Source organism: Mixophyes fleayi, chromosome 6 (assembly GCF_038048845.1).
Source record: "Mixophyes fleayi isolate aMixFle1 chromosome 6, aMixFle1.hap1, whole genome shotgun sequence".
Taxonomy (NCBI): Eukaryota; Metazoa; Chordata; class Amphibia; order Anura; family Limnodynastidae; genus Mixophyes; species Mixophyes fleayi.
In genome coordinates, this window is record NC_134407.1 from 9,460,615 (window position 1) to 9,483,958 (window position 23,344).

The 23,344-nt window shown below is 41.8% G+C and overlaps 1 protein-coding gene across 2 annotated transcripts in view; it reads right to left on the reverse strand.

The window, feature by feature from the left end:
* SORCS3 (sortilin related VPS10 domain containing receptor 3) overlaps positions 1 to 23,344 on the reverse strand; it is a 502,293-nt gene that overhangs the window by 250,394 nt on the left and 228,555 nt on the right. For both annotated transcript variants that reach the window (XM_075215733.1, XM_075215732.1), the window contains one exon: positions 1,385 to 1,458. In XM_075215733.1, the coding sequence (XP_075071834.1) occupies positions 1,385 to 1,458 (74 nt within the window). The remainder of the gene's footprint in view (positions 1 to 1,384; positions 1,459 to 23,344) is intronic.

Genomic DNA, 23,344 nt, shown 5'->3' on the forward strand with positions numbered 1-23,344 from the left:
TGCTCGCTCATAAAGACACCTTTTGAATATGAGTGAAAATTGCAAACTGTATTTCTGGAGCTTCATACAATCCTACATGAGTACCATATAATATATTGTTCCAAAAGGATATCAGACATGATGGATAGTCTCTGTTCCAATGATATAGGTAAAAACCTAGATACGCACCTCTGAAATACAATATTGCAAATATAGGATATAGAACGTAAATTAAGACCGTGGCGCAATAGAGATAGGGACTAGGACAGAATCCACACTGTAGACCTCTACACTCTACACTCCACATCATACACTCTAGACTTCTACACACTACACTCTACACTCCACATCATACACTCTAGACTTCTACAACTTACTCTCTAGATTTCTACGCTCTACATTCTATATCCTACACTCTAGACTTCTACACTCTACACTCCACATCACACACTCTAGACTTCTACAACTTACTCTCTAGATTTCTACGCTCTACACTCTATATCCTACACTCTAGACTTCTACACTCTACACTCCACATCATACACTCTAGACTTCTACAACTTACTCTCTAGATTTCTACGCTCTACACTTTATATCCTACACTCTAGACTTCTACACTCTACACTCCACATCATACACTCTAGACTTCTACAACTTACTCTCTAGATTTCTACACTCTACACTCTATATCCTACACTCTAGACTTCTACACTCTACACCGTACACTCTGGATGCTACACTGTGGACTTTAACACTCTGCCCCCCACATACTACACTTCACCCTCTACATGACTTTCGGTTATTGGACATGTTGTATCTGTTTTTATATATATATATATATATATATATATATATATATATATAGAGAGAGAGAGAGAGAGAGAGAGAGAGAGAGAGAGACAGAGGGAGAAAGAGAGAGAGGGAGGGAATTCACCCACCTAACTTTCCCTGGAGTAGAGCAGTCTTACTGACATAGTTTTACATCCACAAAAATGGATAGGGTTTGGAACAATCCCCCCTTCCCATGACCAGCCCTCTCCAGGCCGTAGAAATTAAATGGGATGTTTTGTACTAGGAAAATATTGTTAATTATGAAAGTGAAACACAACTCAGTAGCTAAAAGCTCCAACTAATAAGACTTGCCCTAGAGCAGTTATTTTTGTCTCCAGTGTAAGTATCAATTAGTTGCTCAAATTAGATTGTTAACTTAAATTAGCAGTGGACTAGTACCTGTAAATTCTGCAAACAGTGCTAAGTGTAACTGTAAAAGCAATGTCAAAATACGACTTGTTAAAATCATATTACATGATATGAAGCAAATAGACAATTTGGTACCAGTGAAGATAAAAACATTACATGCAAATGTGAAAATTAAATAAAGCTGAATATGTTAATAGGGACTTACCAATAGAATCTGTTAGGTGTTATCCTCTCGTGCATCAGATGCCATCTCCTCCCAAAGTCCATGGAACTGTATAGCTGGAAGAAGAAGAAGACACTGATGTCAAGAGGAATCACTTACATAGGGTCTATGTAACAGGGGCAGAGACATGATGTGAGGAGGGGAATGGAGGCAGCAGGAAGCCACAGACTGAGAGTTATATAGAGGAAGGAGCAGGGTCCCCAGCAGCACAGAGTATATCAGGAGATATGTGATGTGTTATTGAGCACAGGGCTGTGTGTGACAGAAGCAGTGACATGATGTGAGGAGGGGAATAGAGGCAGCAGGAAGCCACAGACTGAGAGTTATATAGTGAAAGGAGCAGGGTCCCCCAGCAGCACAGAGTATATCAGGAGATGAGTGATGTGTTAGTGAGGGCAGGGCTGCATGGGACAGGGGCAGTGACATGATGTGGGGAGGGAAATGGAAGCAGCAGAAAGCTACAGAATGAGAGTTATATAGTGGAAGGAGCAGGGTCCCCCAGCAGCACAGAGTATATCAGGAGATGAGTGATGTGTTAGTGAGGACAGGGCTGCATGTGACAGGGGCAGTGACATGATGTGAGGAGGGGAATGGAGGCAGCAGGAAGTCACAGACTGAGAGTTATATACTGAAGAAACAGGGTCCTTCAACAGCACAGAGTAGTGACAAAAGGCTCCTGTTACACTGATGCTGAATAATTTTGGTGCCTCTATACATCTTTATGAAACAAAGGTCATTCATCCTAATCATTATCCATACCAATTGTTGCATTTTAATTCTTAATTAGAGTATAATAGCTAATATTTTTTTTGTATTGTATTATTTACACTTTACTGTCTGTAGATGTTTCAGTTCTCTGCATCCTCTATCTGACAAACGATCAGTCATTTTACGGTTAATCTCTGCTCTTAACCAGAAGTAACCTGTGACCATCCAGCTGCTGTACAACTACAAATCCCAGCATGTCCTCTCCACCCGCCGTGTAGTTTTCACAGCAGCTAAAGCACTATAGATTGCCAACCTCTCCTATAAATACACTTAGAAAGCTTCTACAGTACACCGGGAAGAGTTAAGTCTGTTTCCCCTCTTGGGGTCTAAGAATTTGCAATTTCAATCAATTTCCAGCTGACTAATTTTCTGTGTGAGTGATTCTTGGCTCTGGAGTGATGTTCAAGATAAAGTGTTCTGGAGTTTGCTCACTGTGCAAGTCTGATCATCCATCTATTTATCAGAGAGACGTCTAACATGTGAGCAGACACAATGCAGCTTGAGTGATAATGAAACAACACGACATGCAGAACTGTGCGTCTCTTAATGTGAGATCTAATAAGCACTATTTATACACCAGGAATATTTTGCTGTTTGCTTTCGTTAACCCATTCATGACCGGAGCTCCTTGGCACCATAATCACAGAGCAATTTTGGAAATCATTTTATTATAGTGAATGTTATATGGGTTTTGTTTTCTCTTTAAAGATGTAGGGCTTTCATTTGGTAAATTTTTGCATTTTAAGTTTTTTTTAATGAACACTATAAAAAGGAATATTAGCAAAATGTTTTTCTGACGTTCTACCATAATCCTTTTTTCGCAATAAGCGCAGCCCCAGAAAATTCCACCAAAACCTTTATTGCCTAGTACTCCGGAGAATTAGGATTCCAGAACGATCCTTTTGTCACTGAGTGTCACCCATCTCTACAGCCAGGGGGATGTGCAACTTACCAAAATATGTTTTCCTAGGTGTTAATGCAGCTTTAAATATTTTTACTTTACATCCAAATGTAACTAGTTGTATTTCCTGGTTAAATGTATTTACAAGCCGTCAAAATAACATTTAGCAAAAAAAACAAAATAAAAACAATTGATTAACTCAAATTACTGGTTGATTACAAGAAAAATAAATGTTTTGAGCATTTCGGTGTAAATAAAGAATCATTGACAGCGTAGTGTAAGTATTTCCGTGCATATTTAAATAAGAGGATCAGGTTTATTTGCATTAACATAGGTGAAAAGTGACATATTTCTTGGGTATCTACAATAGAACTGTACCAGTGCTACTCGTGACATTGTGCCTCTCCCGCCATCAGCCTCTGCCTAGCATTGTGCACATGTTGTTTTATGTGATGGATGATACTGTTTCAGGGCACTCCAGGGCAGGTCCTTGGCACGACTAGCTAGGCGCCTGGCCTGGGAATGAAAAGCAAAACCAAAATGACAGATGTGCTTGTGATACTCAGCTGAACTGGAAACAGAAAAGGAAACGGCTCTAATTCATCTATAGTCGGGCAGTCGTGAGCGTGGGGCAAATCATTGCACAATGAACAAGAGAGAGATGCTCAATGGCCAAATAAAATTTTTAAAAAATTCTACTTCTTAAAATTAGCCGCACAAACATACAATTTTCTATTTCTGAATGAACCGTTCATATCAATATACAGTTAAGGCATACAGCATCAATCAGCTTTTAATCCAAACTTATGGCATACCTCCCATTAGACCCTGAAAGAGGAGAGACCTACATGAAAGTGGGTGTGGCTTTGTCAGAAAGGGGGAGTGGTCAGTGGGTTGGGGTGAATTGGGGGTGTGGTTTGTTTGGTTCTGCGACTGGGCTAATTTCATCCTGCTTTTGCTTGGATAAATGGATAAAAATTGGTAGACATGCTTCTCTAACGATATCTTAAGTAAATCTAGCACGGTGGCTTAGTTGTTAGCACTTCTGCCTCACAGCACTGGGGTCATGAGTTAGATTCCCGACCATGGCCTTATCTGTGTGGAGTTTGTATGTTCTCCCCGTGTTTGTGTGGGTTTCCTCCAGGTGCTCCGGTTTCCTCCGACACTCCAAAAACATACTGGTAGGTTAATTGGCTGCTATGAAAATTGACCATAGTATGTGTGTGTGTGTATATTAGGGAATTTAGACTGTAAGCTCCAATGGGGCAGGGACTGATGTGAGTGAGTTCTCTGTACAGCGCTGCGGAATTAGTGGCGCTATATAAATAAATAAATGATGATGATCTAGTGATTGCTGCACACACATTGCAATTTTGATCGACAATAAGAGCAGAAAGATCTATTCAGGTCTTGGACATTGGACATTGAGTTTAGTTTTTAGAATAGTTAAATACTAATCATACAAATGAAATACACACCACTAGATTTGGATTTATATTTTCTAACATCCCACCCCCCCCCCCTGTTTCTTTTGCTGTGACCCTCCCCACCCCCATAATCCCATTATTTCATGTCGCCAACTTTCCCCAAGTCCCATCTGTATAAATTAAAATAAATCTTTTCCATCCAATAACAAAATAAAGACACAGTAAATTTCAAACCTCCTGTGTCAGCATAAGCAAAATTTTGGTTAAAATAGACGCTAAAATAAGCTGCTGTCGACTCCCCTGCAATTCAGCAGCCTCAGGCGCTGGCCTTTGTGGGCTTTCTGTAAATATACTTCAGTCAGCTTCAATACGATTGTTCCAGAAAGAATTTCCACCTACCCAAATTGGACTACCAAACAATTTTACCATCTTTAAATGTATTAGTTTATTCACCTACTTCTCCATTCTTTAACAATTCAATAAGAAAGCATCAGACTGAATGATTGGGTTATAATATTTGTGACCAGCCACATATCAATGGTAGAATCAAAGGCCTTTGTTAGTACAGGTTTGCAAACAATATACATAGGTCAACCTTCCCCAACAAGACGTGTCACTGATAGGTTGGTAACTCTAATAATAAGAGTAGACACAGTGGCTTAGTAACTCTAATGATGTAGAGAAGGATACTTAATGAACATGGGGACGTTTCAGACATTCGTGATGGATTGCGCAGACAAACAAACAGGATGTATTTTAGCCCCTGTTTCAAGATAGAATTTAATTATAAAAAGATTTGTGCAACACCTGAGTGCATGCAATGCACAGGGTCATATTTGATTCTAGTCATTGTCAATTTTAGGAATTTTTCTGAAAAATCCAAAACAAAACCAAAACACAAATGCTTTTTCTGCATCGAAAACAAGGCAAAACGTCGTCAGATCTCGGATCACGCGAGTTTTGAAATCTATAAATACCGCCCTCCACGGCGATTTAGCGCTATTTGAAACAGAGACACACAAAGGGGTAGCACACTGTGTAGAGCAGTTGGTAAGCCAAGTAGATAGAATTTTTTCTAAAAAATCCAAAACCAAAACACACGAGGGTGGTTTTGCCAAAACCAAAACACGGAGCTAATCCAGATCCAGTTCACGGGGGTCAGTGAGCATCTCTATTTTAAACCCCTTGTGGGATGGATATTGATTACAGCTCTCTGGCACCTTACACACACACACGATACAACAAGTCGTATTTGTGAAAAAACACCTTTAAACATCAGGAATCGTTGCTCTATTCTGTACAACGCTCCTGGAAGCATTAAATGATCATTACTCTCTTCTCGATACGCTGTGTAAGAGATTTTTTCACCTCTGTCAGGAACTGGTCTCAGCTGAATCGAGCAGGGACAGCTGGGCGAGGGATCCTCTAACGTACAAGGTTCCCTATTATACACATAATTGGGTATGTGGGGAGAGGTGTCGGTGAGATAAACCGGCTTACAGCTCCAACCTGGGCACTCGGCTGCTCCAGACAATTTGGTCCGTCTGCGTTTCCAATCTGCGCCCTGGGCAAGACCGCGAGACGGGTGCCAAGTGCTGCTTCAGACTTTCCGTGCCAATCAGTCACATTCAATAAGCAAAGCCTGCTGTTGTAAGCGCACTGTGTTTATTTTTACATATAAAAGTTTGTTTTTTCACAGACATAAAATGCTGTGAACATGTAACGACTCCACCACGAGTTCATAGGGGATTACGGTACAGAAGGAGTAGGAGCACAAAATGTCATTATATAGCGAATATAGACAGTGCCATAGTTAACCCCATATCTCCCCATTTTAGGTCTCTGTCCTATTTTTCTCATGGATGGGAATTGTTGGGGAAAGGGAGGTATGTAATGGGCACCCTAGCACTTTGCAACGCTGGGCAGCCCTCTGGGGGCATGACTACGCCCCTGTTGTGCCATGACCACGCCCCATTGTGTCATGACTACGCCCCCTGGCCCGCTGCCGGAGACAGACATGTTGGGAGGCTTGTTACTCACATTCGGGCTCATGTAGAGTTGGATGCAAATATCTGTGTAAAACGCAGTCCGAAGCTAAGCTGACGTCATCACTATCAGTTCATAGTTTACACCACAGATTGAGCAAGTTTCCCGTCTCCTGACAGTGTGCGTCTGAATCTCAGTCTGCATAAGTCGCATTTGCTCCAAAACTCCCGCTTCTCCCCCGTTCCGCCTCTTCAAACGTAAGGGGCCTCAATCCGCCACAAGAGCAAGAGGCCGTTCAGTCTGCATATGGCCGCAGCTGTCACTAAAGCTCTGTGGGCATGCGCAGGAGTAATAAAGTGTATTACTTGCAGGAAACGCCGCTTGTCTCCAAGACTACATGAGCCACATTGGCTCTTATTTATTAATATAGCCAGGTAATTGCCAGAACTTATGAATATAATGTCACCAGAGCAGCCAGGTAATCCAGTGCCAGTCTCCTGGGCATAAGTGCCTACGTGACCCAGCTAGTTGGATCAGTCGTGAGCATCAGAGCGGAAAATTTGGTCTTTCTCTTTCACTCTTTGGGAAATAAATAAACATAAATAAAAATAAACCTATATATTAAGTATTATTTTAAAACATTTACTTTTCAGTGCTCTCCCCAGAAACTGTTGCCAGCCAGGTGGCATTAATAAGCAGCCGGCTGGGGGCAGTTGTAATACTTTGCAACAATAATGAGAAATGTTGGAGGTTATTGCCCACACCTGCCAGGACTGGTCAGACTGGTGGTCAGTGGTCTAACACACACTGCTGGCTGCAGTGCTCACATAGTGCCGGTTATAATAGGAGAAGCAATGGTTTATTCTATCATAATAGGAACATGTTGGGCTCCAAGAGCCGGGTGGCAAGTAAATACAGCCGGGTGGAGCATCCGGGAAATAGGTGCTGGGGAGAACACTGCTTTTGGAAAAAGTATTTAATTAAATAATAACATATTGTTTCCTTTCATTATCTTCTGCTATTGCCGTGCTCCCATCCTTTGCATTAGGAAGCTTTCACCGGAGAATGCCGGCGAATCTCTTCTCCAGTGGGAGCCTCTCTACTCGCTCAGTGATAGCCTTTGATAGGGAGTTTCCATGTTTAATAAATAGGCCCCATTGTCACCGATAAAGTCATATTCTAGGCGCATAGCACTAAAAGAACCAGTTTTCCACAACAGACCTTATGGCGAGGTCGATACATCATGGTGGTGACAGCAGGGACTGGGCACGGTTGAGTGGATGAGGACATGACAGGATTAATGGGGTAGTCAAAAAAGGTTAGGGGGTATATTTACTGGAGGTTTGAAAAAGTGGAGATGTTGCCTATAGCAACCAATCAGAATCTAGTTTTCATTTATTTAGTACATTCTACAAAATGACAGCTAGAATCTGATTGGTTGCTTTAGGCAACATCTCCACATTTTCAAGCCCGCAGTTTAGTAAATATACCCCCAGGAATCCCGATATTTTCATTAGAAATGTTGACAACTTTTACCCCCTCTTTACATTCCGGCACAGCAACTAATTGTGGGTGCCCCTACCTGGTACCCTCACAGTTCCCTTATAGCTACTCCCCCTCATCATTGATGGAGATGAGGAGCTGAGACTCCTCCTCGCTGGAGACTGAGACAAGGAGAGGGTCACGTTGCACTGGATGAGAGGGGTGGGCTGGATGCAGCACCTGATTGGACAGGTCCCTCCGTCGTCCAGACGATCGGCAGCTCATCCTCCTCTCAGTCGGCGCTGAGCCACGACTGTCTTGTGAAGTGTTTCACAGATGTCCTGTGTTTCTACTGTATTCTCATGAATAAGGTTTCAGCCCACACAGTGGGTAACAGATGCACTTATCGAATATTAGCATCAATTTGCATTAATTAAACAAATGCAAGATTTATTTATATTGCAAATGAAAAATTAATATATTAATGATAGTATTCTGTGAACAAGATGGTTATGTGAACTTCTGTCATATAAACATGTGTTTGACAGGACCAAATAATGTACAGTCTGTGTCTTCCTGCTGCCTCCATTCCCCTCCTCACATCATGTCACTGCCCCTGTCACAGGCAGCCCTGTCCTCATTAACACATCACTCATCTCCTGATATACTCTGTGCTGCTGGGGGACCCTGCTCCTTCCACTATATAACTCTCATTCTGTAGCTTCCTGCTGCCTCCATTCCTCTCCTCACATCATGTCACTGCCCCTGTCACATGCAGCCCTGTCCTCACTAATACATCACTCATCTCCTGATATACTCTGTGCTGCTGGGGGACCCTGCTCCTTCCACTATATAACTCTCATTCTGTGGCTTCCTGCTGCTTCCATTCCCCTCCTCACATCATGTCACTGCCCCTGTCAAATGCATAAAGTATAGGGGGATTTGAAAAAAAAGTGATGTGTATGTATGTATATATATATGTATATATATATATATATATATATATATATATAAAAGGGCCCCGGTGCACTGCTTTTCCCGGGGGCCCATAATGTTGTTAAGATGGCCATGGGGGAGACCAAGCGCTTTGCAAGTGCTCAGCATGTCCCAATGTGATGTGTTCTTGCCCTGTTTAGCATGACTCCACCCCCTGCGCGCTATTGCATTTAGGTAAAACCTATAAATGGGAGGTTTATGTGAGTAGATTTCTTACATTAAATGCAGAATACTCTGCCGGTAATGCAGTCTTGTACCTTTCACTGCACAGCAAGGTTCTGAGGCAATAATACTAAATCAGACTATCCCTCATTACCTTTCTGAAAGACAAACAGAGCATTAAAAGGGCTTCAATTTGCTATATATTGAAACAACAGGCAGGGATTGGCCCAGCTCCCTTTATCTACCGCTCGGCTTCCTCACAGCTGTTTGGTGTCACGGGTAACTTGTGCAGATCAGTATTCATGATACAAGTTCTGATCAAGCACTGTGGCTCCCTTACACCAACGTGTACGTGAAGGAGAAGCATAATAAAAAGAGACGATAACGCAGGACAGGAGATTTCAGCTAAGCAGCCGCATACGGTATAAAGATTACTGATGTTATCAGCTGCTCTTCCCAGATTGTTATTGTAAAGCACAGCATTTATATGGATGCTTTGAATTATCAAACAGATACGATTTGCAAGAGGACCCTATCTGTTTATTACATGAATGCTAAGTCTTGGGGTGACAATCGGAAAATCAGCAATGTTGTAACAAGTTGTTTGCAGGAATGGCGCGCTGTTAACCCCTTCTTGCGTTACGATAATAATAATTGGCCAATTGCTGCGTGTGCATGCTGGAATGGAGGCTTTGGGGGACCACGGTTGGATCCATAATAATGGCATTTAATTCCTGGCTGTTTGATTGGTGCATAAAACAAAGTGCAGATCTGATTTATTAAAGAGCCGTCACAATGTGACATCACACGAACAATACTTAGCAGACGACAAGCACCATCTCTCTCTGCCAGACCAGTTTAAACTGGATTTAATAGCAGTTGACTTATTGATTAGTAATAGATCCATTTGGCACTTGATCTATTAATGCCCCAGTGGGTTAGATCTATTGCAGTTCTCACTCAGACAACAAATCTACCCAATTGGGGATACTAAAAAAACATTTGGGCCAAATGTGGACCATAAAATATAAAATATATTCCCAGTGAATCCATCAATCGCCAATCTGTCAATGTTGGTCTGGTCATTATTACTTAGTAAATGTAACGCAACAGCTCAGAGAGATTTCAATTTGTCCACCCAACGCGTTCATAGCTGCACATTCCCAAACCGGTTTTGGGAATTGCCCCGGGAAAATCAATCTTCATCTATTTTGCAGAAATTGTGGCTGCAACTACGTAGAGATGATGTAACATCAACATCCTTCCTGATGCCACATTAGGACCACCCCATTGACTAATATAAACATTTTCGTTTCTTCCTAAAATACTGCTTGTTCCAGCCTCATTATGTCTTAAATGAATCATGATAGTGATAGAAATGTATTTGTACTGTATCAGGAAATAATCTAGAAGATCATTCGCTTGTGCAATGACCTGGACCGTTCTGGTTAGTTTCCAGGAAGAAACAGAAACGCTAGTGGTGATGAGTCACACTTAGAGGTTTCTGTAAGAAGTAGCAGAGACAGACAGGTCAGTGGTCCAGTATAAAGCTGTGAGGTCAGTAAAGAGTCAGCGCAGGGAACCAGGACAGTAACGTTTAGCATACAGCAGTCAGACAGACCAGGTCAGTGGTCCGATATAAAGCTGTGAGGTTCATAAAGAGTCAGGGCAGGGAACCAGGACAGTAACGTTTAGCATACAGCAGTCAGACAGACCAGGTCAGTGGTCCGATATAAAGCTGTGAGGTTCATAAAGAGTCAGGGCAGGGAACCAGGACAGTAACGTTTAGCATCCAGCAGTCAGACAGACCAGGTCAGTGGTCCGATATAAAGCTATGAGGTCCATAAAGAGTCAGGGCAGGGAACCAGGACAGTAACGTTTAGCATACAGCAGTCAGACAGACCAGTTCAGTGGTCCGATATAAAGCTGTGAGGTTCATAAAGAGTCAGGGCAGGGAACCAGGACAGTAACGTTTAGCATCCAGCAGACAGACAGACCAGGTCAGTGGTCCGATATAAAGCTGTGAGGTTCATAAAGAGTCAGGGCAGGGAACCAGGACAGTAACGTTTAGCATCCAGCAGACAGACAGACAGACAGACCAGGTTAGTGGTCCGATATAAAGCTGTGAGGTCCGTAAAGAGTCAGGGCAGGGATTCAGGACGGTAACATTTAGCATCCAAAAGGCAGACAGACCAGGTCAGTGGTCCGATATAAAACTGTGAGGTCCATAAAGAGTCAGGGCAGGGATTCAGGACAGTAACATTTAGCATCCAGAAGGCAGACAGACCAGGTCTGTGGTCCGATATAAAGCTGTGAGGTCAGTAAAGAGTCAGGGCAGGGAACCAGGACAGTAACGTTTAGCATCCAGAAGGCAGACAGACCAGGTCAGTGGTCCAGTATAAAGCTGTGAGGTCCGTAAAGAGTCAGGGCAGGGAGTCAGACAGACCAGGTCATTGGTAAAAAATAAAACTGAGAGGCCAAAAGGCGTATGGTTTAAATAAATCAAATAGAATCTAGAGGGACAACTGACATAATGGAGACAAGAAACAGCCGAATGAGTGAGGGATGGATTACAGATGTGTGAACATGAGCAGAGATACATATCTAAAGATCCCATACCCTGACAAAACTTTAAATATTTGGACATTCTGGGCTGTATCTTGCATGAAATAACTCTGTGCATGCTCAGAGACAGACCTTACGCCAAAGAACGCAATTTATGTCCGAACGCAAATGACACTTACTCCTACCTACGACTTGAAGGGCAGAACAGCGGAGGGAAGAGGCGGATGAACGCAGGCAACGCAGAGTTAGGACAGGTCAATGCAGATGCGCCTGATGCATACGTGTATTGTATCTGTATCATTGTCTCAGGTGCCGACTGATAGTGATGACAGAACTGTCTTTGTCTTAAAAAGTAAATGTATGTGTGGAACTAGAAGCACAGAACATGTGTAAGTAAGATAATCTATAACAATGCATTGTATGTACAGCGCATTAAGGACATCCTGATTTATGTATTTAATATAGAAAAAGGAAAACTTTCGTTTTAAAACACATTTTTTATTAATGATTATAGTATTATGTTTAATTAATTTCTTTCTTTTTTTTTTTTGCAGACGTTCTGATGTCCTGCACTCTGTTCTGTCTGTTTAGGCAGAGCCTACCTAGACCCAGATTTAAATGGAAATGTATCTTGAGATGAAGTAGGATTTGAATACGGGCGCAGGTATGCTCAAGTTCCGTGCTGGTTTTGAAAATGCAACTTGCGTGTTGGTTGCGTTCGCAGATCAGGTCCACTAATTGTATTTTCATTATTATTGGGGATGAGCTATTACTCTCTGATATCAGCCACTGTCTGCAAAATAAAGCTCAAGAATGCTGGCTGCAGTGTCCTTCTAGTCTGCAACCTGTTTATGCCGGAAGTTTAGGTTTTGCCCCAAAAGGACAGAGAAGGTGAGTGACCATTCTCAATTGTAGCTCAGAAGAGGTCCCATTGTGAGGCGAGAGGAAGGGAACCTGAGACACCATCAGTCACATACAGGAGCTCAGGAGAGACCTATATTACAGAGAGAAAATACAAGCCCAGACCTGGGACTATTTGGAAACAGTCCCGTGGACTGTTCATCGAGAGTGCGTGCACAGAAGGGTCCCGTGTGCCTTAGATACCCAAGTCCACTGCAGTGACCAGTGGGAGTCCTATCTCTGAAGTGCAGGAACCACGCCAAGTAACCACAGTGACTGGCCAAGGAGGGAACCTCAGTAACCTCAACAACATGGACTGTGTGTCTATGTGTTCAGCCACTAAAGCAGGTCTGGCCAATCTGTGACCCTCCAGGAGTTGTGAAACTAGAAATCCCAGCATGCTTTGCAGCTATCGTCTGGCTATCTACTGGCAAAGCATACAACACCTGCAGAGCCACTGGTTGACTAGGCTTGCATTAAAGTAAAAGGGGTAATCGGCATAGCTGCCCACTGGCTAGAGAGATCCAAGTAGTGAGGTAGTGCAGTGAACAAGGGCGCGATGATTGTTGCACTCTTTAAGTCCGTGTTATTCTGCTGTACAGTTCCTGAAAGCCAATTCATGTTCAAAGTCCGTATTCACCTGGTGAAGGTGGGGGCTTTGCACCTAAACACTAGTCACTAATCAAAAATCATTTATGGATGGCTAAGTGACACAGTGTTAAGCATTGCTGCCTCCTAGTATTGGGGTCATGGCTTCTATACCAACCAGGGAACTATCTGCGTGTAGTTTGTATGTTCTCCCCATGCTTGCATGCTTGTGCTCCCGTCTCCTCTCACACTCCAAAAACATACTGGTACTATGAGCGGGAGATAGTTTAGACTGCAACCTGCAATTGATTAAAAATTGTTTTATGTAATTAAAAAGGATGATAATATTTGTGACTTCTGTAAGAAGCCCTTTAACCTAAGCCAATTTGTACTTTACATTTAGTTATCTTGGTTTTAAAAATCTGTTTCATTTATCTGAAGTGTTATTACCAAACACATATGGGAGAGAGACATTTTTTTGAAAAAGTAAACCATCTCATGGAGTTATTCTGCAGGTAATCATTACTACAAAACATACCAGATTAAATACTTATGAATATGGAGTGCGCTGATTAGCAGGAAGCGTGATAATTCCTGGCTGAGGGCGAGAGACAATGCTTTATGCTTTATACAATAATGAAAGTAGTTCCCTCTGATTGTAACTGCAGCTCCTGGATTATGTATTAGAAAGTAATAGGGTGATTTCACTGAGTAATTTGCAGTGATATACACACCAGCCTCGATGCAGGCGGCCATTCCTAGCTCATAACCAGCACATGTGTTGTTCATTGTGCCCGGGCAACGTCTTTCAGGAGCTTTGTAAAACGGTTTTATGTTGACGATACATCTCTATATAGTCGGATTGCATAATAATCTAATTATTCAGTTTTACCATTTGCATAGTCAGCTGCAGTGCACATCTACTTGCCCGGCTGTCTTTTGTGTAACAAATATTCTGGCAGAGAACGAAAGGTAAAATATTAAATTGGCAGAGTCACTCTGTTACCATCAATCAACCATGCAGATGAAAATACAAAAGATGATTAAGATACAATGTATGTTAGTAAAGCATAACTGGGAGACAAGACCAACAATAGTGTTGTATTTTGGGACACTGACACCTGGGGTTCAAGAACAATGACACACTAACACTTGGATCCCAGTACAATGACACACTGACACTTGGATCCCAGTACAATGACACACTGACACTTTTGGTCCTAGAACAATGACACACTGACACTTGGGTCCCAGTGCAATGACACACTGACACCTGGGGTTCAAGAACAATGACACACTGACACTTGGGTCCAAGTACAATGACACACTGACATCTGGGGTTCAAGAACAATAACACACTGACACTTGGGTCCCAGTACAATGACACACTGACACTTGGATCCCAGTAAAATGACACACTGACACTTGGATCCCACTACAATGACACACTGAAACTTTAGGTCCTAGAACAATGGCACACTGACACCTGGATCCCAATGCAATGACACACTGACACCTTGGGTTCAAGAACAATGACACACTGACACTTGGGTCCCAGTACAATGGCACACTGACACTTGGGTCCCAGTACAATGACACACTGACACCTGGGGTTCCAGAACAATGACACACTGACACTTGGGTCCCAGTACAATGGCACACTGACACTTGAGGTCCTAGAACAATGACACACTGACACTTGGGTCCCAGTACAATGGCACACTGACACTTGAGGTCCTAGAACAATGACACACTGACACTTGGGTCCCAGTACAATGACACACTGACACTTGGATCCCAGTACAATGACACACTGACACTTGGGTCCCAGTACAATGACACACTGACACTGACATATGTGAAATATAAAGTCACGAATGACCACCAGAAAATAAAAACTATTAATGTCACCTGTTAATAATATACTCATTAATGACAAAACATTAAAAATAAAAATTTTGTAATCTTTATTTCTTCATTAATTGCATATATTAGGATGTTATGAATGATTACTGTACATAAAATACATTTTTCCAGTTGCTCCTGATTGCAAACACATGTTCTAGCTGTATACACAGCCGTTATTACTATTACTCAGCACTTTGAAGCTTCGTTTTACATTGGGCAAAGTGTGTCTAGAATGTGTAACTGGAACTAAATATCTGGCTGTAGTTTAATGATCAATCCAACTGCTGTCGACTTAGCATTTAAGAACAAAAAAATCCTATTGCCATTCATTTCAACAGCAAATTCCAATTCAGTTCAACAAATACTGACAAGACAATGCATTCAGTTAAATTTCCCTTTAGACAGATTTTCTATATCTCTTTATTGCTAAGAATGACAATACTTCTCATTTTCCGTCATTATGCCACCGTTTTTTGTTATAAACCATTAATTCCAATCTGAAAAGTAAAATCCTTTGATCCCAAGAGTCATTTGGGATTATTTTTCATGTGTAACTTATTTAATTAAGATGAATAATTTAGAAACAGAAATGGAACATCACTTATCTCGTCTAATTATATAATAGCGTTCGGGTTTTCAAGTGTGGTATGTTCCTCAATCCTTCAGGACGGCTCCTTGTGATCCTCAATTAAGAAATGAACTGGTGAGAAACTAAAGAAAGTTCCGACAAACTCCACTAATTCCTAAGATGAGATATGCAAAGTAAACTGAAGATCTCGTTATAATGCAAGCGAGCAGTCGCTTCTGCATACATAATTTCTATGCAAATGGGATGGCTGAATATCGGCGCACCGCGAGTGCACAGCTACGGCGCGTAGAACTGGAGCGCAGTGGAACAGATTGCCATGAAGCCTGAGAAGGCCTATAGAGGCTGTACTATTGCCCAATGCAATGTTATGGAAATAGGAATATATCTATAGAATCGTGACTGGGATATTAAAAAAGTCAAACTACTGTACTATGCATGCAGGGAAGATGTGTGCCAACATCTGCAACATTTCCTGGAGAACTTTGGGGATAAGTAAAGGCATCTGGACACAACATACCCTGTATTCCAGGACACTATAATCCTTGCTGGATCTAGGCACAGACACAGAGCCCAGGACCTTAGGTTAAAAAATATCAGGGTATGTACAGAAAAGAATCATAATTTAATATTATTATATTTTAAATACTCATCTTTGAATATCTTAATGTATAAAGTACAAGAAAAGACTAGAACTGGAGATATCTTGAGGTAATTTACTATCATCAGTGCAAACTTGCATAGTGCAGAAACCCATAGCAACCAACCGTTACATTCATTGGTCTACCTTGCACTAGACTGAAGTAGATTGCTGATTGGCTGCTAAGGGTTAGTGAGCAGTGCATGTATGTATTCATGGTAATTAACAGCCCCAGCGTTTTCCAGTTGTAGAGGAGAGACTACACTCCTGGGGGTATATTTACTAAACGGCGGGTTTGAAAAAGTGGAGGTGTCGCCTATAGCAACCAATCGGATTCTAGCTGTCATTTTGTAGAACGTACTAAACAAATGAAAACCAGACTCTGATTGGTTGCTATAGGCAACATCTCAACTTTTTCAAACCTGCAGTTTAGTAAATATACCCCCTGGGATTTGTTTAGGGTCCTATCTGATTATGTCTCCCAACTTCTTTATCTTTTCAATTCATATTGGTAAAGGGGATGTCTGCACGGATTTAATTACCCACAATGCCCTCATTCGGCGATGGAAAAGAGCTCCGCTATCACCATCAAGCTCCCTTCTCCAGCCACAGTGAAATCACATATAGCTATATAGACATAGATGTATATATTCATAGATGTTATGCCAAGAATTACTGCACATTCAGCACACTGTAAAACACAGAATTGAATTAGAGTATCCAAGCTCCTTCAGAGGAGGCAATATATCCAATCCAAATTCACAATGTGCTGGGAGACAGTTTAATCCTCTGATCCCTGTCCTGATATCCCTTTTTAAGAAATTACTGAAAGCCATACTACCATCTATTAGGTATATTTGATTCAAGTTCTCCCTACCTTAGCCAAAGCACTGTGGAGTGCTCCATGCAGCCATTTTCCCAGGGCTCTCACAACACTGGCTGGAAACATGAGGAATGGGTGAACGGACAAATCACAAGCCACCATCATGAGACTGTAGCGTATGATTGGTCCTCGCACGTACACATCCCATCTACTACCATTTTAAAGTGGCAAATGTCAGTGATTTTCCATAGTATAGAACCAGAGGAACCCCAGGGAAAATGGCTGCTTGGAGCCGAAGTAGGGCTCCCTCCAGAGCAGGGAGAAGGTTAGTAAAGTTTATCATGTAGGTGGTAGTTTTAAGTATATAATCAGCTAAAGAGCACCCTCCTACTAGAAATGAAAAACTTGTACAGTGTACAAAATAATTCAAAATATGTGTGGATACAATTGTCTTTTAACATTACTTTTTTCCTAATTTTATTTGCGCTCCACCCCTATTGCGGTCATTAGTGAGGGAAGATCACTTGTGTGCCGTCACAAGAATCCAGCCAATCACAGGACCTTTTTCACTGCAGCAATAGTTCTATGTGTTTCAGTAGCGCAGGCAGTAAAATGGTCATGTGATCGGCAGCTCGGGAGCAGCGTTTAAATCGTGTGGTGGTATCATACAAAGGACCTGTGAATGGACTATAGTTCAGCACTGCTCCCGATCTGCTGATCAAAAGACACTTTTATAGCCCACGCTGGAAAAACGCAAATAGCTTTCTTCTATACCAAGCTGTTACAAGCGCACAGACAACCAGAGAAACGTCTGCCCTCTATATTAGGTGGAAACAGTCCAGGCCATGACGTGGGCATGGCTCAAATGTTTTTACAGCTTTCATTATTACTATTATTATCTTTTAGTTAGAAGGTGCCACAAAAGATTTGCCGTGCCAAAAATGACATTTACAGTAGTATACGAGGACAGCAACCACCCATAGTGCATTTTAGAATAAATAACTAGACAAAACATAATAATACAAAGACCAGACATCTACTAGTTAACAGATTACACACAGATAATGTAACACACAGGTAATGCTTATCAAGTTATTTATGGGAGAGTGAGATGTTAAAGTCCAACATGAAGTAGGCCTGGGCTCAAGAAAGCAAGGCTAGGTAAGCAGACTTAGAGGTACAGGTGACAGTGCAATAGTAGAAGGAGAACAAGAGGAAAGAGGGCCCTGCTCATGAGAGTTTACATCCTAAAGGGAAGAGGATCACAACTTGGGTGACACCAAGTGAGGGAGCAGCAGAGGAAAAAGAGGAGGGCTGATAGGCTTGAATAAAGAAATGAGTTTTAAGGACACACTTGGAGTATTGGAGAGTAGAGGCTAACCTGATAGAACATTGGAGATTGATCCTCAGGTGGGGACAACCTGGGCAAAGTCCTGGAGGCAGTATTGAGAAGAGGTAATCATTGTGGTAGTCAGGCAACAGTCGTTGGCAGAGCAGAGGGAACAGGAAGGAATGTGGATAGAGGTGAAGTTGGAGATGTAGGTGGGGGGAGATTGGCCGATGGCTTTGTAGGTGAGGATGAGGAGTTTAAATTTATTTTTGTTGGCCATGTGCAGCAACTGTCAGAGAGGGACAGCAGAGATAGTGGCTCAAGAGAGAGAAATAAGGCAGGCAGCAACATTGTAGAGGGTCAAGGTGGGATTTGGCTAGGCCAGAGAGGAGTATCTTAGAGAAATCAAGGTGAGAGGTTATAAGACGGTGAGTAAGAGTTGTGTTGGCTTCCGGAAAGGGACAGATCTTAAATATATTTCAGAGGTGGAAGTGGAAGGTTTTGGAGCAGGACTGAATGTGATGTTTAAAGGAGAGAGAGGAGTCAAGAATGACTCTTGGCAACAGACTTGAAAGACAAAGAAGAATGTAGTGTTATCAACAGAAAGAGAGTGGTGGGGGTTACATAGTAATTCTGATACAGATGCAGGGCGATCAAGTTCGACCCTCAATTAATTATTTTTGCGCTGATCCAGGAGAAGGCAAAACAAAAAGCCTTAGGTGGCAGGTGTCAATTTTCTCATAATTGGGGGGGATGTTTTATTAACGCCAGCCCCCACACCACATACTGGGTAGAGCCTGGAGGTTGAGGCAGTTGTATTAAGGTACCCCCTAACACAATACAAATATGGAGAATATTTTAAAGTGCTGGGATGCAGCACTTCCCAATGTTAGTTTGATCCATCCATGACTTTTATGTATAGTTGTGACTGCTTCTATGAATGTTCTGCATGTTATAATAAATACGGTCAATTGCTTATCTCAATGTGAGCTATTATTCCTGCATAATTTAGTACTTTGCCTCCTAACCAATAATAGGGTAATAAGAGTTCCTCCTCAAACATTCTGAAGAGGTCTAAGTTCAGCACCATAGACAATGTCAATATTATATTGTTAATTCTTCTCAGTCTAAGTTCAGCACCATGAACAGTGTCACATGTGATATTGTTAGATCAATTTCTCAGTCTAAGATCAGCACCGTGGACAGTGTCACATGTTATATTGTTAGATCATCCTCTCAGTCTAAGTTCAGCACCGTGGCCAGTGTCCCATGTTATATTGTTAGATCATCCTCTCAGTCTAAGATCAGCACCATGGACAGTGTCACATGTTATATTGTTAGATCATCCTCTCAGTCTAAGTTCAGTACCATGGACAGTGTCACATGTTATATTGTTAGATCATCTTCCCAGTCTAAGTTCAGCACCATGGACAGTGTCACATGTTATATTGTTAGATCATCTTCTCAGTCTAAGATCAGCACCATGGACAGTGTCACATGTTATATTGTTAGATCACCCTCTCAGTCTAAGTTCAGCACCATGGACAGTGTCACATATTTTATTGTTAGTTCTTCTCAGTCTAAGATCAGCACCATGGACAGTGTCACATGTTATATTGTTAGATCACCCTCTCAGTCTAAGTTCAGCACCATGGACAGTGTCACATATTTTATTGTTAGTTCTTCTCAGTCTAAGTTCAGCACCATGGACAGTGTCACATATTTTATTGTTAGTTCTTCTCAGTTTAAGTTCAGCACCATGAACAGTGTCACATGTTATATTGTTAGAGCATCTTCTCAGTCTAAGATCAGCCCCATGGACAGTGTCACATGTTATATTGTTAGATCATATTCTCAATCTAAGTTCAGCACCATGGACAGTGTCACATGTTATATTGTTGGATCTTTATCTTAGTCTAAGTTCAGCACCATGGACAGTGTCACATATTATATTGCTAGATCTTTTTCTCAGTCTAAGTTCAGCACCGTGGACAGTGTCACATGTTATATTGTTATACCTGTTTCTCAGTCTAAGTTCAGCACCATGGACAGTGTCACATATTATATTGTTAGTTCTTCGCAGTCTAAGTTCAGCACCATGGACAGTGTCACATGTTATATTGTTAGTTCTTCGCAGTCTAAGTTCAGCACCATGGACAGTGTCACATGTTATATTGTTAGATCATCTTCTCGATCTAATTTCAGCACCATGGACAGTGTCACATGATACATTGTTAGATCTTTATCTCAGTTTAAGTTCAGCACCATGGACAGTGTCACATATTATTTTATTGTTTAAATCACCTTCCAGTCTGCCAGTGGTCGTTTTACTCCACGCTTGGTGAGTTTTTATTTGCAGTTCACACAAATTGATTTCTGTATTTTCCAAGGCTCCTTTGTTTAGCTAGATTGTTAATATTTTCCCTTTCAATAGCTCTGAGAGCTGAAAGAAAATACATTTTCATGTCATAACATTGGTTGAGTCACTCAGCTTTGAAATAACAATGCAACAGAGATCTCGGGATTTAAATTTATAAGTCTAATGTGAAATATTATATGTCCCCATGTGGATTTTTAAGTAAAGCTCTCAAACACAATTTAAACTGTCGGGAACAAGGACAAAGCTGAAAGTAGATTCATAATGTAAATAGGAAGTGAGGTTGTGACCACGGGTTGAGTAGCTGTTTTCATCAGATCATACCTGGATTTATCTCCTGCTCAGTAGTTCCCGAGCAATCAATTACTCTGGCGGAACAAGAAGCCACAGTCACTATTTTTAGAAAGTAATAAATAAGGGAGCATTATAGGAAATCTCTTGATATTGAGGAATAAGTCGTAAAGCTATACTGGGATTGGCAGTGAAAATTTCATCTCTGTCCTGTGCATGAGGACAAATGCTTTAAGCATCAATCGATTAATTACGCAGGGATCATACAACAGGTATAAAGAACTATCTCATGTGAATACCTGCTGGAAGTCGTCCGGTGATAAAAAGTTGGATATATGATCTGGGTTTCATAAAGAGATATGTTGCAATACATTACCTACAGCCCACTTTTATACAATACATGGGGATACCACTCTACTCAGGAGCAGGCTGGGCTGGGGGGGGGGGGCAGGAGAGCGTCTTCCCCCTAGGCTGGTACCATAGGGGGCTACCTTGGGCTTGGTGATTGGGCCACCTGCATTTTTTGTCCTTTAAAATGTCTCTAATATGCTGCTGAGTCGTGTCTTCCCCCCTGGGCTAAATTTTCCAGCCCTCCCCTGGTAACACTTATCCTAAACTTGTTGCCAGTCTCTGCCAGTGCCAGTCTATTGGCTAAGAGTTCTCCATCTCCTGCAGCCAATCAGACGTGTCTATTGTCACGAGCCACGGCTCTTCTGCCCGCTGTGGCTCGCTCCTATCTGTCCCCGTCACAATGACAACCAGGGCGTCACTTCCACCCGCACATCCCGGCGGTGGCCAGGGCAACAGCTGGGACGCTTGTCTCTTGCATCGCCGCGGCCCGACTAATCTGAAAGCCGGGCACGTGCGCAACAAAGGGCTTATTAATTAACAGCCTGCTGGGCTGATCCCTGCAGGTGTGGGGGCTGTGTACTATTGGCTCACTTGTGTATAAGTAGCAGGGAGGGCTTAGCCTCCCTGCCGGTTATAGTTTGCAGTACCTGTTACCTGACCAGCTCCTGTGCAAAGTATCTTTATCATTGGACTCCCATGTTTTGACCCGTAGCTTCGTTTCCTGGACTTTGATTCTCTGCCTGTGCCACCCTGACCTCTGCTACATTTCCGGACTCTTCTTGTTTGATGGCAGCCCTAACATCTTGCCTGTCCCTGACCACGGTATCTGCCTCGGACCTAAGACCTCAGCCTGTTTCTTGACTACTCACCTTCCGTCTTCCGCTACTCAGCGCTACGGTAAGTTTCATAAACTTGTACTACTCTGAGTATAAAACCTGGGGGCAACCGAGTACCTGTGAGCGCGTCTGGCTCTACGGGAAAGGCGGCTGCTACAGGTGAAGACCTCTCCACCTTGTTCTACAAGTTTATGATTATACTGATAGCCGTAACATATATATGACAGGAAATAGCAAAATATCAGCCAAGATCAATGAATACCGATTACACAGTAAAATCAGAAAAAGAAAATATACTAAAATAACATCCAGTATACAGCTAAGAGGTTTTTTTGTCTATACATCAAAATATATAATATAATATAACAGATACTAATAATTAACTTTAATTAACTGGAGCGTTCTCTGCAAAGCAAGGATAACTTTAACAGTATTTTATTCATCATATACAGAAACCTAATAGTGTATGCATCATTAGAAAATGAAATCTAAGCTCCTCAGGGCACTGTATCACCTTTATGTAACATTACTAAAGACATTATTTGTGGCTATAAGGTGTTAGTGTATGATAATGTCAACACACTTGCAATGACTGCATGCAATGCGAGTAAGTTGCACCTATCCATCAAGCTACCTATCTGTGTCTATAGAAATACAATATTATACATGCAAGCAATGTTAAAATGTGGCTGGGCTACAACTAATATGCAGAGAGGAGACAGCAGAGTCGCTCGTGATTTAAGTGCAGTCTAAGATGTTCTGGATCATCTAATATAAAAACATTAGACAGTAATCAGTCACGTATCTGCAGAGCACAAATACATAAGCTGAACTCCCCAAGGCCTGCAAATCATCAGCTTAGACAGCAGATTCAAGGTTAACACACTAATATATTACCATAGTGTGGAGGACGTGTGGTCATACAGTGCAATAAAATCTAATAACATTAATGAAAACAAATGACCCACTTTATTTCCAGTTCTTAATTTCTTTCTTAATTATAGGACTACGGAAGAGCGGTTTTA